Genomic DNA, 16,959 nt, shown 5'->3' with positions numbered 1-16,959 from the left:
GTGTAGTGACTGACATAGTAAATGCTGAGTTCCTGGCAGCAGCCGCTGTTACTACAGTGATTGCTTTTACCATCATTACTTGTATCCCTAACTGGATCATAAATGCTTCATGAAGAGAGCATAATTTAATCTCTGCTCTCAACTATCCCCAGGGTTTGGGATCTTGCTATTTCCATTTTAGACGTGCAATAAAAATGACAGAATAAGTGAGTTGCTGAGGAATGTTCTGTTTCCTGTAGAAAGAAGAAGCGGGGCGGAAGCACATTCGTCTGCACATGGAAGGCGCGCTGACTGCCCGGGACAAGGTCGGGGTGCAGGATTTTGTGTTGTTGGATGCCTACACCAGTGAATCTGCTTTTCTGGAAAATCTTCGCAAGCGTTTCAGCGAGAACCTCATCTATGTAATGTAACCCATTTCTCAGCTGTTTTTCCTAGAGTGGTGGCTCCCTTCTGGTCTTGTCTCGATGATCGTGAACAGTATCACTCTAATTAGGTTAGCCATTAAAGGGGGGTGTCGAGGGACCACTGTCAGGTGTACTTTGATTCTTTGAATTAAGACTTTTATGTCTGCTGGTGGCAGAGACCCAACTTAAATCGACCTAAGCTGCAAGAGGGAATCTATCAACCTGTGTAACTTCCGGGTCCAGAAATAGATCTAGGGTCTAGGGTGATGTCTTGAGGACGCTTTCCCATCCCTCTGCTTTCTTTTGCGTCAGTTTCCTTCTGGAGAAGCCTCTCTGCATGGTGGTGAGGTGGCTGCCGGCAGAACCAGGCTGATAGGTTATCCTCTTAAAGCTGCTACTGAGAAGGGAGCAAGTCTTCTGGGAGACGGCGGATGGTTGGCTCTGATTGGCCCATGTTGGGTCATGTGTCTATCTCTGAACCAATCCCCATAGGTAGAAATGAGGAATATTCTGACTGGCCAGGCTATTCCCAGGCCCACTTCTAGAGGTGAGGGGTGAGGCCAGTGGCCCCCTGACCTCATGATATGGACTGAGAGCTGGAGAAGTTCTCTCAGAGGAATCTGTTGGAATAAGGGGGACTTGATGCCAGGCAGGCAAAAAGAAGAGATGTCCACCATATCCCAGGAATCTTCAAGGGTCAAGACTGCAGTATTTTACCAGAACTCTGTTCAACTTGGTCTCCTTGCTTCTACTGGTCAATTTTTATTAAGGTCTCCATTTATCACTCCACCTTGGTTTGATTGGTCGCTGTTCAGGTAAATTCCTTTAAGGGTGCACTCAACAGTGTTTGTGTGTGTGTGTGTGTCTGTGTGTGTCTGTGTCTGTGTGGGTGGGTGTGTTATTGTTTAATTTTATTAGCTTTTCTAAGTGTAAATGAGATGATCAGAAGCAGTTTAAAAATATTAAAAAATTAAAAAAAATTTTTTCTTATAGTTATTTTGTTTGTAATAGTGCCCGTGACTTAGTCTACATGTGGAAACCAAGGTTATCAAAAAACGAGCAAAGTGTTTCTCAGAGTGTACATTTTTAATCGTGGAAATAGATTTCATCTATAAGTTTATGTGGAAGCAGAAGAGAAATAGTATGGTTTGGGGAAGTATAAGTGGGATGATAGGATCATCATGGATAAACGAAATGTTTCCAATCTGAACAGGTAAATTTCAGAAACTGTGTTTTATCCTGGAAGATTTCTACTGATGGAAGCGATGCAGAGTTTTCGTCAAAATACTCATCTGTGATCCGGTTCTCTGTTTGACTTTGTCCTAGAGATTGGAAACAATAGTTGGAGTGATTTTAGCATAATTTAATGTAGGCTTGAGTACCTCCAGTCTTTGAGACTCTGAAATGAAAAGCAACAACAAACTCAGAATCTGAAAATACCAGATATATTTTTTATACCATTTTTAAAGGTTACTTTCCATTTACAGTTCTTACAAAATATTGGCTCTATTCCCCACGTTGTACAATACATCCTTGAACCTATCTTACACCCAATAGTTTGTACCTCCCACCCCCAAACCTATATCTTGCTCCCCCCCACCTCTCCCCACTGGTAACCACTAGTTTATTCTCTATATCTGAGTACCAGAGGTATTTTTTTTTTTAAATACTGGGATTTTTAAAAATAAATTTATTTATTTTACTTATTTATTTTTGGCTGCATTGGGTCTTCGTTGCTGCGCGCAGGCTTTCTCTAGTTGCAGCGAGCGGGGGCTACTCTTCATTGCAGTGCAGGACTTCACCGCAACTACTGAAGCCCACGCACCTAGAGCCTGTGCTCCAGATGTATTTTTAAAGGAGCCTAAATATTTATTTTTATATGTAAGAGCTTAGAACTTTTATTCATAATCATATTCCAAGAAGCTTTCTTTAGTGGCTATATTACAAATATAAGTACTTCAAACACTTGAATATTAGTTGAATCCAACAGTGAGATCTAGAGAAATAAATGCCAGTAGTGGGAGTGTTTGCCCAGTTTTAGATGGCAGGTATATATGCTTTCCCTGCTTTCATTCAGTCACCAGAAAGACCTTTGTGAAACATGAATCAATCAGATCATGGTGTACACCCTCAAAGTCATCTCTTTTACATAATAGTTCGGGGCAGTGTTACATTTCAGTAGCGGGGAGTGGGCTCTCTGACATCCATTGCATGTGGAATGAACACCCAGTTCCTGACACCCTGCATGGTCTCAACTCACACCCTCCCCAACATCCTCTCTACCATTTTCTAGTCTCCCCTCCCTCACTGGCCTCCAATGCAGAGCCACACATGTCGCCTCAGCCTGAGATGCCCTTCCTGCCTACATTTTTCATGACAGGCTCATCATCCTTCAAGTCTCAGCTCAGATGTCATCTCCTTAGAGAAGCCTCCCAAAGCCCACTAGCTAAGGTGGCCTTCCTTAGTCCTTCACTCACTCATTACTCTATTTATTCCTTTCTTAGCACACTAATTGAAGCAGTCTTGGTCCCTCGGCTGTTTGTCTGCCCGCCTATGCCATGTAGGCTCCATGACAGCAGAGACCCCCCCACCACCTGTCTTATTTATCGTGTTATAGTCCCAGCACTGAAGGAACACAAGGGGATTATAGCACGTGATGGTCTTTTGCTGTAGCCATTTGCACCCCGAAATTCCTCACTAGTGCTTTGGTCTATTCCTCTAGACATATATTGGGACCCTCCTTGTGTCTGTGAACCCATACCAGGAGCTTGGAATCTACACTGTGAGCCAGATGGAACTTTATCAAGGGGTCAATTTCTTTGAACTGCCACCGCATGTGTAAGTAGCACCCATGAGGTCAGCAATAGGAGTATTTTTCTCAATTTCTACCTCTCTTTTTTTTCCCCTCTCTCTCTTCACCCCACCCATCCACCTACCACCCACCCACCCATCCATTCATCTCCCCACCCACATACCCACCCATCCACCTATTCACCCACACATCCATTCATCTACCCACCCATCCACCTACCCATCCATTATCCATCCACCCAACCATGTACATCCTTGATGCACGCTCATTAGGTTGTGTATCTCACTTAAACCGCTGCCTTCTTCTGAAACAAGTCTTTCAACAGAGTGGAAATCATCAGCAGATCATTATCAAATCTAAGCTTAAATATGATGAGAAGTAGAATCTTTATATGACTCCTGAGAAATCTAAATGTGGCTAGAGAGGTGTCTTCTCTTGGAAATGGATTGCTATAGTGCCTTCTACTGGTACCTGAATGTCATGGCAGCTTAGAAGAATGGCCATTGGTAGGAGCTTACCAGGGCTGCAGATCCATAAGAAAAGCAATTTCCTGCCTGGTCTATATGTGACTTGGGCTTTGCTGAATTTCCCAGTTCTCCTCCTTGGTCGACTTCTGGGCTAATATTTAGCTTCTCCCTTCATTTTTCTTGGTGATTCACCTATTCCACTCCCAAGGCATTTATGAACCTTTCTGCCTCACCACCACCAGTGATTTCTGAAATGCCCAGCTTTCAAACTCGGCCACATACTAAGATTATACCCTTGGGAGACCTTCCTGCTTTGGTTTCTGATACTGTAGATAAAGCCCTTATACTGGTTTTACCTCTTGTCCTAAAGTTATCACAGAACTTTTCAAATCTTTTTGGTTTCCTGTCTCTATACTCTTAGTACTTTAGGTTTTGAAGGAAAGGAAACACGAGATCTTATATCTATTGAGTTACTCAATATTTGGACAAAATGTTATTTCCACCTACAGTTAATAGAGCATCTCTTGGGGATGTAACTTAGTATGTAGCTTATTCTTAGAAGAAATGTTGATAGATTTTTTAAAAATTGGTACATTTTGAAAAATCTTTTTATTCCTGCCCCAATTCTTCACTGTAACTCTTCTATTGTTAGAGTTTTGATATCTAGTACACTCTCTGAATGATCAGTCAGTGGGTCATGGTGAAGGTGTGCTACCTGTCTGAACTAAGCGCCTTGTACCACAATCTGGACGTGGCTTCTGGGAGGCAGGGTGCTTTGTCCTTCTGTTCTGGTGGGCATCAGAGTCAAGGGAAGGAGTGTTATAGTCACTCCCACTCCTTGCGTTTCTGTCTCACTACTTCCCCAGCTACGCCATAGCTGACAACGCTTACCGCATGATGTGCTCTGAGCTAAACAACCACTTCATCCTCATTTCTGGAGAGAGCGGGGCAGGGAAAACGGAGGCCTCCAAGAAGATTCTCCAGTATTTTGCAGTGACCTGCCCGATGACTGAGTCACTACAAATAGCCCGTGACAGACTGCTACTCTCCAATCCAGTGCTGGAGGTGAGCGATCTTTGAGGACCTAGAGAGGGCAGTTCCAGGGAGGTCACTAAGTAAGAAGAATCTTCTGTTCGGGTAGGTCAGTCAAAATGGGCAGGTCTGGAAGTTAAGAAGAGGGCAGTGGATCACGTGGGTAGTATTGTGGTTGAAGGGCGTGACCTTGAAGCCCAGCAGGCATGGAGACTCACCCTGGGGCAGTCATGTACCGGCGAGCTTCTGCAATCACTCCCCATCTGGGGAATGGGTCTACTCATAGTACCTACCTCTCAAGAGGTTTTAAGGATTAAACAAGATGAATGCATAAAAAGCACACAGCAGAATTAGTAAGCACTAAAATAATACTCTTATTATTCATTAATATTTTTATTGTTTAATTAAAATCATTTTGATGATTATTATTTCTACTATTGCAATTCACTGACTTGCTGGATGATTTTGAACATGTTATTTTCTCCTGTGGTGTTTTGGTTGCTCTTTGTGTAAAAGGTGTTTATGGTTGAAGGGATTTTCCCAGTAGACCTTTGGGTTGAACAGTTTACATCTTTGATATAGGAAGGTGTCTGGTGATGGGAGCCATTAACTGTGCCCTTCTAGAACAGCAAGGGCCTAGGGTCCTATCTACCTCTCCTTAGGCCATTTCTAATCTATTCCTAGATTGGATTCTAGGGAGAAGATATTTTTCCCTTCTTTCCTCTGGGTCCAGCCCCAATATTTGGCATCAAATCCTCTGTAAATAGTGATTCCTTCTTAGAAGATAAAGTACGGCCTTCATTCCTGGGTCCCCCTCCCCTCCTCCAATGAGCATGTCATTTAGGGTCAGGAATTCAATGAGCATGGTGAATGACTTAAATGGCACTGAATGACACTTAATGTCATTGAGTGACACATTAAATGACTCTGAATGACACTTAATGACTTAAATGTCACTGAATGACAATTTGGTTCAGTCTCCCCTCCCTTTGTATTCCAAGGCTTTTGGAAATGCCAAAACACTCCGGAATGACAACTCCAGCAGATTTGGAAAATACATGGACATACAGTTTGACTTTAAGGTACACTGAAGTTCCTATTACTGCTTCATGGGGACCCCTTAACTTGCCAGCAATGGAAACCCATCTCAAGGCACCTTAAGGGAGGAAGGGCATTTATTGGCTCAAAAAGTTGAAAAATCCAGGATTAGTGCTAGTTCTAGGAAATGCAAATAAAGGCCACGATGACATATTTTACTATGTGGGCAAAAATTAAGAAGTCTGATAATACCAGGTGTTGGTAAAGATGTGGATCATTAGGAACTCTTACACATTGCTGGCGGGGAGTACATTGGTACAGCCCATTTGGAAAACAATGTATCATCTTGTGATGTTGAAATCACATAATCTAAGGTAGAGCCATTCCACGCCTGGAGATATTCCTACAGATGTGCAAACATGCCCACAACAGCACTGCTCACGACGGTAAAGGGACTGGAAAAGAACCAACACATCTCGAGAGAGCTGAATGTCCATCAACAGGAGAACGGCCAAATTGCGGGATGCTTACACAATGAGATGTTTTATGGCAGTGAGAGCATGTGAACGCCAGCTACGCACAATGTAGATGGGTCATGAGAACGTACTGGGTGTCAGTGTGATGCCATTTCTTATAAAACTTGAAAACATTCCAAAGTAAACAATATATTGCTTATGTGTACATAATTATATGACATGGGTTGGCAAACTTATTTGGAGAGGGCCAGATAGTAAGCATTTTAGGCTTTATGGACCATACAGCCTCTGTCTCAACTACAAGTAGGAGGGGTAGACAAAGTTCTCAAGGACGTATAATTCCAAGTGACAAAGTGACACTTAGGCTAGAGAACAGTAACTGGCTGAGCGTTCAGTGTAGTGATGAGGACAGACTGACTCGGGGTTTCCCAGAGGCTGGAACATGGGTTTCTGGTGGTGTGTGCATAGACTTTGAAAAAAAATTTAATAACGATATATATTTTTTCACTTTTTATTGAAATTCAACACATAGTAAAAAGGATACAAATCATGCATACAGCTTGATAAATTTTTACATATGAATCTACCTGTGTAACCACCACTCAGATCAAGATATAAAAATTTCTAGCACCTAGAAGGTTCTCCTACCTGTCTCTGACAATACCCCCCCTTTCCCAAAGGTGATCGCTGTTCTGACCTCTATAGTCACAGATTAATTTTGCTGCTTCTTGAACTTCAGAAAAATGGAATTATACAATTGTTCTATTTTGCGTTTGGCCTCTTTCAATCAACATGTCTGTGAGATTCAGCCATGTTGCTGCATGGAATTGTTCATTTTTTGATTGCTCGACTTTTATCACCATTTATCTGTTCTCCTGTGTTGGACATTTGGGTTGTATCCAATTTGGGGCTGTTGCAAATACTGCTGTGAACATTCTTGTACCTCTTTTAGTAGATATAGGCACACTCCTTTATGTTGGGTATATACCCAGAGGTGGCATTGCTGGGTTCTTAACAGCAATGTTATAATTGAGAGTTTCAGTTTTTCCACACTCTTGCCAACATTTGGTATTGTCAGTCCTTTTAGTTTTAGGCATTCTGGTGGGGTATAGTGGTTTCTCGCTGTAGTTTAAATTTGTATCTCCCTGATTTTTAATGAAGTTTTGCCCGTTGGTCATTTAAAGGCCCTCTTGTATGTTAAAGTCTTTTGCTCATTTTTAATTGGGCTGTTTTTTTTTCCTTATTGATTTGCACGTGTTCTATATATGTCCTGGAACACAAACCCTTTATTGGATATCTTATTTAAAGCAATAATTAAGACAGTGTGATGTTGGCACAAGAATATATAAAGAGGCTGATGGACCAGAAGAGAGTCGAGAAAGACCCCTCCCCCCACCCCGCTCACGTATATGGTCACCAGACTTATGACCAAAGCAGCACTGTGATTCAGTATGCGTAGAATTGTCTTTCCAATAAATGGTGCTGGTCAACTGGAAATCCATATGGAGGATAAAGAGATCTTTGGCCTCAACTTCACCCCATCTACAAAAATTGAATAACGATGGATCATAGTCCTAAACGTGAATGGTAGAACAGTTGCTTCTAGACGAAAATGCAGCAAATATCTTCATGACCGTGGGCGTAGGCAAAACTCTTTTTGAAACGGAACCCAGCAAACACGAATCCTAGAAGATCGTTAGATCAGACTTGACTCAAATTCAGAATTTCAGTTCTTCAGAAGACACCAGTAAGAGAGTGGTTTGATTATTGGGGGGTTTTTTTCCCCGAATTTTTTGTTCTCTTTTGAAGGGCATTCCTGTAGGTGGGCATATCATCAGTTACTTGATAGAAAAGTCTCGAGTCGTCTATCAAAATCAGGGTGAGCGGAATTTCCACATCTTCTACCAGCTGCTAGAGGGTGGAGAAGAGGAGCTCCTTGCTTACCTGGGACTTGAGCGAGACCCCCAGCTGTATAAATACCTCTCACAGGTTGGAAAGACCAGCACCTGGTTCTGGTGGCCCTTTGGAGGGGGCGGGGATCCGGGGTGTTTGGGGGACTTCTGTGGGATGTTCAGTCACCTTCTCATTACCATTGTGGAGGTATTCGACTGATTGGTTTCTTGACCCCTCCTTTATGCCTGGCAGGTATATCATCTTGGTAAAGTAACTAATATCTCGGTGAGTGTTTCTCAGCTCTGGCTGAAGTTAGAATCACCCAAGGAGCTTTTGAAACACACAAATGCCTGGGCTCTACTTTCCAGAGATTCATATTTAATTGGTCTAGAGCAAGACCTGGACATCAGGGCGGTTTTATTTTTTTTTTCCTTATAATTTTTTTATTATAAACATTTTCAGTTTTCAGAAAAGTTGAATCAATATCATTACATGCCTCACTCACATTAAAAAATTATTACCCCTTTGCTATATCTGCTCTATCATCTAACTTCTGCTGATCCATTTTAAAGCAATTTGCGATTTTATGGTACTTCCGTCACAAATAATTCAGCACGTAGCTTCTAAAAATAAGAGTATTCAAAAACAAAAACAAACAAAAAAATAAATAAAAATAAGAGTATTTTCTTATACCATGCTACCATATTGAACCTTAAAAATTAACAATAATTTCCTTATATCATCTACTAACTAGTCCGTTGTCAAATTTTCCATTGTCCTCAAAATACTATCTATAGCAGTTTCTTCCAACTAAGATAAGATCATGCATCGGTTATTATGTTTCTTTTAATCTAGACTCTTACTTCTTTTCATAAAATTAACAGTGTGAAGATGCTAGAGCAGTAGATTGAGATTAAATATTTTTGGTAAGGACGCTGCATAGATGCTCTGCGTAGGCATCCTGCGTCATGTCAGCAGACACATGTTGTCCATTGCTTCACTGTTAGTGATGTGAATTTGATCACTAGGTTAAGGTGGTGACAGATCTTTCCACTGCAGAAATATTTTCTTTTATTTATTTATTTTTGGCTGCGTTGGGTCTTCGTTGCTGCGTGTGGGCTTTCTCTAGTTGCGGCGAGCGGGAGCTACTGTTTGTTGCAGTGCGCGGGCTTCTCATTGCGGTGGCTTCTCGTTGCGGAGCACGGGCTCTAGGCACATGGGTTTCAGTAGTTGTGGCACGTGGGCTTCAGTAGTTGTGGCTCGCGGGCTCTAGAGCGCAGGCTCAGTAGTTGTGGCTCACGGACTTAGTTGCTCCACGGCGTGTGGGATCTTCCCGGACCAGGGATCGAACCCGTGTCCCCTGCATTGGCAGGTGGATTCTTAACCACTGCGCCACCAGGGAAGCCCCTGTAGACATATTTTCCATCAGGGTTGTTTTAAACATTCCATGGTGATTAAATGTAATTCAGTGAATCCCCTGGATATTCTAATGCACAGCTGAGGTGAGAACTGGTCTAGTGTGATAGAAACACACTATCTGTGTCCACAACCTATGATGCTTCATTCTGCTTTCAGAACTAGTTTGGAAAAGACTTTTTGCACCTTCCTGCCTTCCATCCCGAGAACTGTTTTCTGCGAAATGAATGAACATCCTCCCTTACGGAAATAGTTCAGACCATTTCTAAGAGCAATCCTAGGATGTAGTGTTGTACAAAGTGGCTTCCAGAATTTAACTTCCCAGCACTCATTTTTCTGCAACCAGCACTAGGGTGTGGGATGCTCAGGATGTATATAGCACCTCTCAGTGTTTGATGTCACTAGCCCCTTTTTGCCCCAAGATTTTTGCATTTTTCTCTTCTCTCTGGGCCTGGCTTGAACGGAGGTCACTTGGCAGAGTACAAAGCAGGGACATCATTTAAGAAAGAGAGCCAGGTCTTATAAAGTAAATACTGTAAAATGAAGACCAGCGTATCATAGTAAATCATGGAGGAAAAGACGACTTGAGGGAAATGTATTTTGAAAAATGAAGCTAAATCAGGAAGATAAGAGAATCTCATAATCTCGTTTTATACTTAACAAACTTTGTACTAATTCTTAGAGCAAAGAATAAATCAGACTTGATTTTTTTTCTTTTTGAGGACCTCATTTTTCCAACAGAGCTGTATGGGAACATCACCTTTGGCTTTTCATAGCATGATCAGAGGATCAATTTGTTACACTCTTTGAGGACTTCATCCATTAAGGATGGATTTCATCCATTTAAGAGGACTTCGTTTATGTAGGGCTTCTCCTAACCATTCTATTATCAAATCACTCTCTTTGAGAATGTATCATGCCTTTATCCTTGCAGATTTTTTCTGGCCCGATTAATTTGGCCAGGTCCTTATGCCACAGTGGCTTTGGAAATGGCTCAAGCAATTCACCAGTATTATTTTTATTGATTTCATATTCTCCTGTAACTTTGGCAAACTTTGTGACTGCTTTGTAATATATTTGTACTGCTTCTAAACCCCTAGGTGTCCTCTGAGGACTGACTTAGACTAGCCCTGCCCTTGGAGAGGGAAGAGCAGACGTTGCTAGTTGTGTGGGCAGGGATATTTGGGAGGTTGCAGATTTAACACTGGCCAGTTCACTGGTGAATATTTTCATGGTATGACACCTTTGTTTTCTCCACACAACAAGGAACTCTTTTAAGATAACAAATCTTCAGATAATCAGGAAACTAGGAATACTCTGCAAAAAACAACAACAACAACAACAAAAAACAAACCCTCATCTAGAAGGTTTTCTCTTTAAATTGTGATATTGGTAGTCTGTTACTTGTTTAAAAGACAACCTCTAGAGTTAATGGGAAAAGTCTTATTACACTTCCTGTAGAATCTGTGTTTCTCTAGATGCCAAAGTTTTATTTCCTTGAGTGAAGGAAATCCTGCAGTGAAGTTTCTGATGTTGGTTGCTAAGTGTGTCAAGATTGTTTTCTGAATTTAAACACTGTCATTTTCCTGTATGTTTCAGCAGCTATCCATTGAGACAAGTGTTTCCAATTTATTCAGCAAAAATGGCAAGAAAACCTATTTTTAAAAACACACTAAAGATATACCACTAATATATAACTTTGAACGTTTTCCCAGACAGATTTTTAAACAAAATTACAAATAAATTTGAAAAAAGCAGCAGTTGGCAAATCGTCAGGTGCTAAACAGTTAGAATAAAATCCATTTTTTTCATAGCTCAGAACATTATAGAACTAGCTTTTTCGTGCTTGCAGAGAAAATCATTTTGATTAGGAGTAGGTGTTTATAAACCTAACTGTCCTTATAAAAATGCTGTTAAGCGACCCAATTCTGTGTCAACAGGGCCACTGTGCCAAAGAGTCGTCTATTAATGACAAGAATGACTGGAAAACTGTTTCCAATGCCTTTTCTGTCATCGATTTTACTGAAGATGATCTGGAGGTATGAGCCCCCTGAGGGCAGAGATGCCAGCAGTCAGGTCTGGGATTGAGGAAACCATCCTGGTTTCTTGGTGATTACACAGTAGGGTTGCCAGATTCAGCAGATAAAAACATAGGACACTTAGGTACGTTTGAATTTCAGATAAACACTGACTAATTTTTTAGTAGAAGTATGTCCCAACATTGCATGGGACAAACTTCATACTAAAAATTAGTCATTGCTCATAAATACACTACCATGTGTAAAATAGATAGCTCGTGGGAACCTGCTGTATAGCACAGGAAGCTCAGCTCGGTGCTCTGTAAGGACCTGGATGGGGGGGGGGGGGGGGCAAGAGGGAGGGGATACATGTATACATATAGCTGATTCACTTCATTGTACAGCAGAAACTAACACAACATTGTAAAGCGATTTTACTCCAATAAAAAAAAGAAAAAAATAAATAAAAATTAGTCATTGCTTACTTGAAATTCAAATGTTAACTAGGCATTCTGCATTTTTTCCAGCAGCCCTGAATTTTCCCAGTGTTGGGTGCCAGCAGGTGGTCATGTTTCCTCTTCCCCTTAAACCCCATCTCAAATATTTAATCCCCTAGAATGCTAGAAATATCATTTATTTATGCTTCTATATTGGAACAAACTGGACCAAATTGTGGGATTTATAAACAGTTTGTTTTTACATCTTTTTGTCCTTGTCTTCTGGGTGGGGGGACGATTGTTAAACTATTGCTCCTTCAAGGACCAGGATATAATTTAAAAATATATATGTATGTATGTATATATATACACATGTGTATATATATATATACACACACACACACACATATATATACACACATATATCTGGGATCATGACATTTGAACATTAGATTGGTGGGGAGGCACAGGATGATAGCAAAACAGCAGTGTCTTGTACTGGAGATGAGTGAAGCATCATCCTGCCCTCCGCCGAGGCTCTTTCCCGGCCTCCCTTAATATCTGGGGAAGGAGGAAACTCCATTCGTTCTGTGAGCTCCAGGCTGGAATGCAGGGGCGGGGAGTTCTCCCTCGGGTATCTCCTGATGACATTTATCAATTAGGCGGCCGCGGTCTTCTCTCCCTGCCCTCCTCACCACTTCCCACATTCCTAGAATCTCTTTGGAATTATTGCCAGTGTCCTACACCTAGGGAACATCTGTTTTGAAGAGAACCAGCAAGGCTGTGCCTCCATACCAGACACCCACGAGATCAAATGGATTGCCAAGGTGATGGTCCAATTTTGGAGAGCCCCGGTGCGGGGCGGGGGAGCGGACACTCTCAGAGATGGAGAGGCGGGGGAGGGGAGTGGGGCAGCCGGATGCCCGTGTCCCAAAGGGCTCACATCGTGTTCTCCCAGCTGACGCTGGTTAGGAGGTTTAAAGAGCATGGGGGTAGCTGAGGGAGTGGGTAAAAGCCAGTTGGTTGAAAGACCAAATATGATCTGTTTTGCATTAAAGCACAATCAGTAGGGCAGGTACACCTGGACCTGGAAACTCTTTATTAGTGAGTAAAGTTGGGTTACTGAATGGCATTTTGATTTCCATTTATTCAGCTCCTAGGGGTCCACCCATGGGTCCTTCTGGAAGCTCTCACCCATAGAAAGATTGAAGCCAAAACGGAGGAGGTAAAAATGGCTCTAGGTGGAAATGTACCTGCCCTTCCCACCACTGCTACCAGCAGGATGGTGGCCCTAGGGGAGGCCAGACTCCTGAATCCTGCCCACCAGGTCCTGTGTGGTCCAGCTTCTGTCAGCATCTCCTGCCTTAGCTTCCCCATCCCCCAACATCCCACCATCACAAGCTCTCTGTGCCTCACACTCGCCCTGCCTTCCCTCCGCAGTCTTTGCATATGCTGTTCCCTCTGCTGGAACACTTTTCCCTATGCTTCTTGTAGTTAACCCAGCCTTATCCTTCAGTTCCCAGGGATCATTGCTTCAAAGTCCTTTCCCTGCTTATCCCACCCCTACCCTAAAGCACCATATGTATCTCCTTATAGCACTTGTCACTCTCAGCTTGAGAGCAACATGATGCTTCTTTGTGTGACTTGTTGGATGTCCCCCTGCCAAATGTGAGCCCACAAAGGCTGGAACTGTTTGTCTTAGTCATGGCTGTATATCAGCACGGTGCCTGGCACTCAAGAATATAGCATAAACAGCACAGGCAGGAGGGGCATCCTTCCCCAGCAAGTATCCTTCCCTAGTCATCGTTAAAGCCTAGGTTGAACACTCAGGAGGCCTTTTAATTTTTTTAAACCTCTGTAAAGATGTACCTGTCGTTCTTCTCAGGTGATATGCCCATTGACTCGAGAACTCTCTGCCTACGCTAGAGATGCAATGGCAAAGGCCGTTTATGGACGAACATTTACTTGGCTGGTCAACAAAATCAATTCCTCCTTAGTGAACAAGGTTGGTCCACACACATTGGGTAATGTGCTCACTAACATGGTAATGTTTTATAACCAACATCTTTAAAGAATTTGTGAGAATTGACTGTACGCTGCTGGTGGGCAGGGATGGTGTTTTTTCACGTCTACATTTCCAGTGTCTAGCACACAGTAGGCTCACAAAAATGCATGCTGAATGATCTTGGCTGTGTGTCCCCAAGTGTGGGACACACAGCATTTCAAGTATGCCAGGTGACTTTAAGTATACACAGAAGCTTTTCCTTTTCACAGTATATTTTAATGTGTGTAAGAAAAAACAGGCTGACTCCTTCGAATTTACCCTAGGGCATGTTTCCTTTTTAAGTGGAGTTATTTAAATTAAAAAAGGAGTTTACTCAAAGCTGGAAATTAAGGAAATGATATGAGGGCAACGGGGTACATAGATGTGGTGAGACTCAGGGAGGAAGCATGCAAAGGACAGATTTGGATACATTGACTCAGTACATCATATACAGTGTTAAATTGTGTCCCTTAAAAAAAGTCATGCTCTCTTTAAAGAGCCATCCTTGCCGGGCAACACTTGGTCCTCTGTTGAAGATGATATCCAAAGTATCTGCCTTCTCTCCTGGATAAACATCTGCTTCCTGCTGTTTATAGCTTCCTTCTTTCTTCCGTCCCCTCCCTCCCTTCCTTCCTTGTTTTCTCTCTCTTTTTTTTTTTTTTTCTCTTCCTCTTCTTTTCTCTCCCTCTTTCTCTATCTCTTTCTTCTTCTTTTTTTGGATTGAATGTGGGATTGGTAGGCTGAAGAGGGCTGAAGCAAGGAAGTGAATCAGAAGATGAAGGTTTCACTGCTCCGGTGATGGATAAGGAATCTGGGGTGGGATCTGGGGAGGCTGCAGGCAGGAAGAGGCAGGCTGGGAAAATTATTTCTACTCTAAGGTTCTTCTGTGAGCCATTGCTGGAGAGAGAAGGCATGAGATTTATAGCCAAGTCCCAGATTCGGGGACAGCTACCGGGTTTTGAGTGTCACAAAGTAAACAACCTTAACGATTAATGGTGTGTGTTACTTTGACTAGGATTTCACTGGGAAAACTGTGATTGGATTGCTGGATATCTATGGGTTTGAAGTCTTTGATAAGAATGGGTGAGTTCGTTGTTACCCACTGGTTCTTTGTTTTTCTTTAAGGTCTGAGTCTGGTTTATGGCATCTCTGATGTTATTGGAATTCATTTTCCTATTTCTAGAAATTCTCCAGATTTGCATAGCCCCTACCTAATAGACTTTTCTAGAACCGGAATAACTATAAAAAATGCAAATGTCTTTTAGCTTGACTCTTCTGATCTATTTAGTAAATTATTTGTTTAATAAGGGCTTTGGTTTTTCTGTATGGAAAAGCATCCTTAAAAATAAGTAAAAGCAATTTTTTAAAACTTGGTCTACTCACGTAGCTTTAGTTACTTAAATCTTTTGCACCTCTAGTTTTGAACAGTTCTGTATAAATTACTGCAATGAGAAACTCCAGCAACTATTAATTGAGAGAACCCTAAAAGCGGAACAGGCAGAATATGAAATGGAAGGTATAGAGGTAAATGTTTCGATGTTTTCTCCTCATTTGATTTCTTAACCTAGCAAAAGACATTTACTTGAGAAATATTATTTCATTGGAGATTTTTCCGGATTAGTACTAAGGATTATTTCTCACTCCTTCTCTGCTTATTTCGTGGGAAGTTATTTTGATATTCAGCAAGTATTCGTTTTGAAATGTTAGAGATAAAAATCAGATTTGGGAAAAACAGTTGGAAAATCAATTTAAAAGAATTATATTTGATGCTCATCTTAATCCTTCTTGGAGAATTTTTTTCCTCTTTGTCATTTTAGTGGGAGCCAATTCAGTATTTCAACAACAAGATCATCTGTGACTTGGTAGAAGAGAGACACAAAGGAATCATTTCCATTCTGGTGAGAAAATTAACATTGACTTGGGGCCCATTCAATGGTATTTACAGTACCCGGAAGATCTTTTCCCCAGGCTTACAAAGGGTTAAGAGTGAAATCCACTGGATTATTGAAGGATGCAAGTTGAACTTTTTTGCTGAATTTTTGCTCCAGGCTTTAGGCTGAGCTTCCTCCTCTTGTTCAGATTCACAGACCTAAATTATAGCCCATCAGGAGATCGCAAGGAAAGACCTTTTATAATGAAAGCATGCGTGTCTCTCTTCCATAGACATGGCAGGATGAGCCAGGGAACTGGGGACCTGGTTTAGGCACTTGGGGGAGGGGCTGCTTTCATGCTTAGCACCGAGAAGGGAGCCAGAAGAGAAGACTTAAAGGAAGGCTTTATAAAGAGTATCCACAGATCCTGAGTTGAGGCTCCGTGAGGTGGGCCCGTGACCTTGTTTTGAACTATTGTGACTTCTGAGAACATCAGCGTCCTCGAATCCACAATTGTTCCACTTCAAACATCAATGTCTCTAACAAATTCTGAAGGCCAGTGAGAAATGACTTCCCTGCCTTGCCTTCCATTCCCGATCATCTGTACTACGGTTTGCCTCCCTGTTAATGAGAATTACTGGTCCCCTTCCTCCTCCTGCCTCCCCGACACTAACTGCTGTGTGAACCCACGATTCTAAAGCACAGCAGGGACACCGATGGGTGGTGACTGTAGTCGCCAGGAACATGGGCACCATCTCGATTCAAATCCCAGCCCTACTGCTTATTAGCTGTGCAAGCTTAGGTAGGTGTCTTAACCTCTCTGAGCTCCAATTTCATCATCTTTCAGTGGGTCCAATGATAACAGCACTTACCTCAGAGAGGAGCTATAAGGACAAATTAAGTGAAATAATACATGCAGAGGGCTTAGAACTATACCTGGTGCATGGCAAGCGTTCACACGCTATCCGTTCAACAAATACCTATTGAATGCTTACTTTGTGCCAGGATTCTGCCTTGCGCTTTGGGACATGGCAGTGGACAAAACAGGTCA

General features: G+C 42.1%; 1 protein-coding gene across 1 annotated transcript in view; it reads left to right on the top strand.

Annotated features, from left to right (window-relative positions):
* Nucleotides 1-16,959, top strand: part of MYO1H (myosin IH) — a 47,445-nt gene that overhangs the window by 2,017 nt on the left and 28,469 nt on the right. Inside the window, exons 2-13 of the mRNA XM_024120753.3 lie at nucleotides 240-401; nucleotides 3,127-3,242; nucleotides 4,550-4,748; nucleotides 5,717-5,797; nucleotides 8,039-8,218; nucleotides 11,479-11,577; nucleotides 12,707-12,820; nucleotides 13,147-13,218; nucleotides 13,879-13,998; nucleotides 15,053-15,120; nucleotides 15,456-15,561; nucleotides 15,855-15,935. Coding sequence (XP_023976521.2) covers nucleotides 240-401; nucleotides 3,127-3,242; nucleotides 4,550-4,748; nucleotides 5,717-5,797; nucleotides 8,039-8,218; nucleotides 11,479-11,577; nucleotides 12,707-12,820; nucleotides 13,147-13,218; nucleotides 13,879-13,998; nucleotides 15,053-15,120; nucleotides 15,456-15,561; nucleotides 15,855-15,935 — 1,398 coding nt within the window. The remainder of the gene's footprint in view (nucleotides 1-239; nucleotides 402-3,126; nucleotides 3,243-4,549; nucleotides 4,749-5,716; nucleotides 5,798-8,038; nucleotides 8,219-11,478; nucleotides 11,578-12,706; nucleotides 12,821-13,146; nucleotides 13,219-13,878; nucleotides 13,999-15,052; nucleotides 15,121-15,455; nucleotides 15,562-15,854; nucleotides 15,936-16,959) is intronic.

Source organism: Physeter macrocephalus, chromosome 19, assembly GCF_002837175.3.
Source record: "Physeter macrocephalus isolate SW-GA chromosome 19, ASM283717v5, whole genome shotgun sequence".
In the NCBI taxonomy this organism is placed as follows: Eukaryota; Metazoa; Chordata; class Mammalia; order Artiodactyla; family Physeteridae; genus Physeter; species Physeter macrocephalus.
This window is presented reverse-complemented; position numbering and strand designations above follow the sequence as displayed.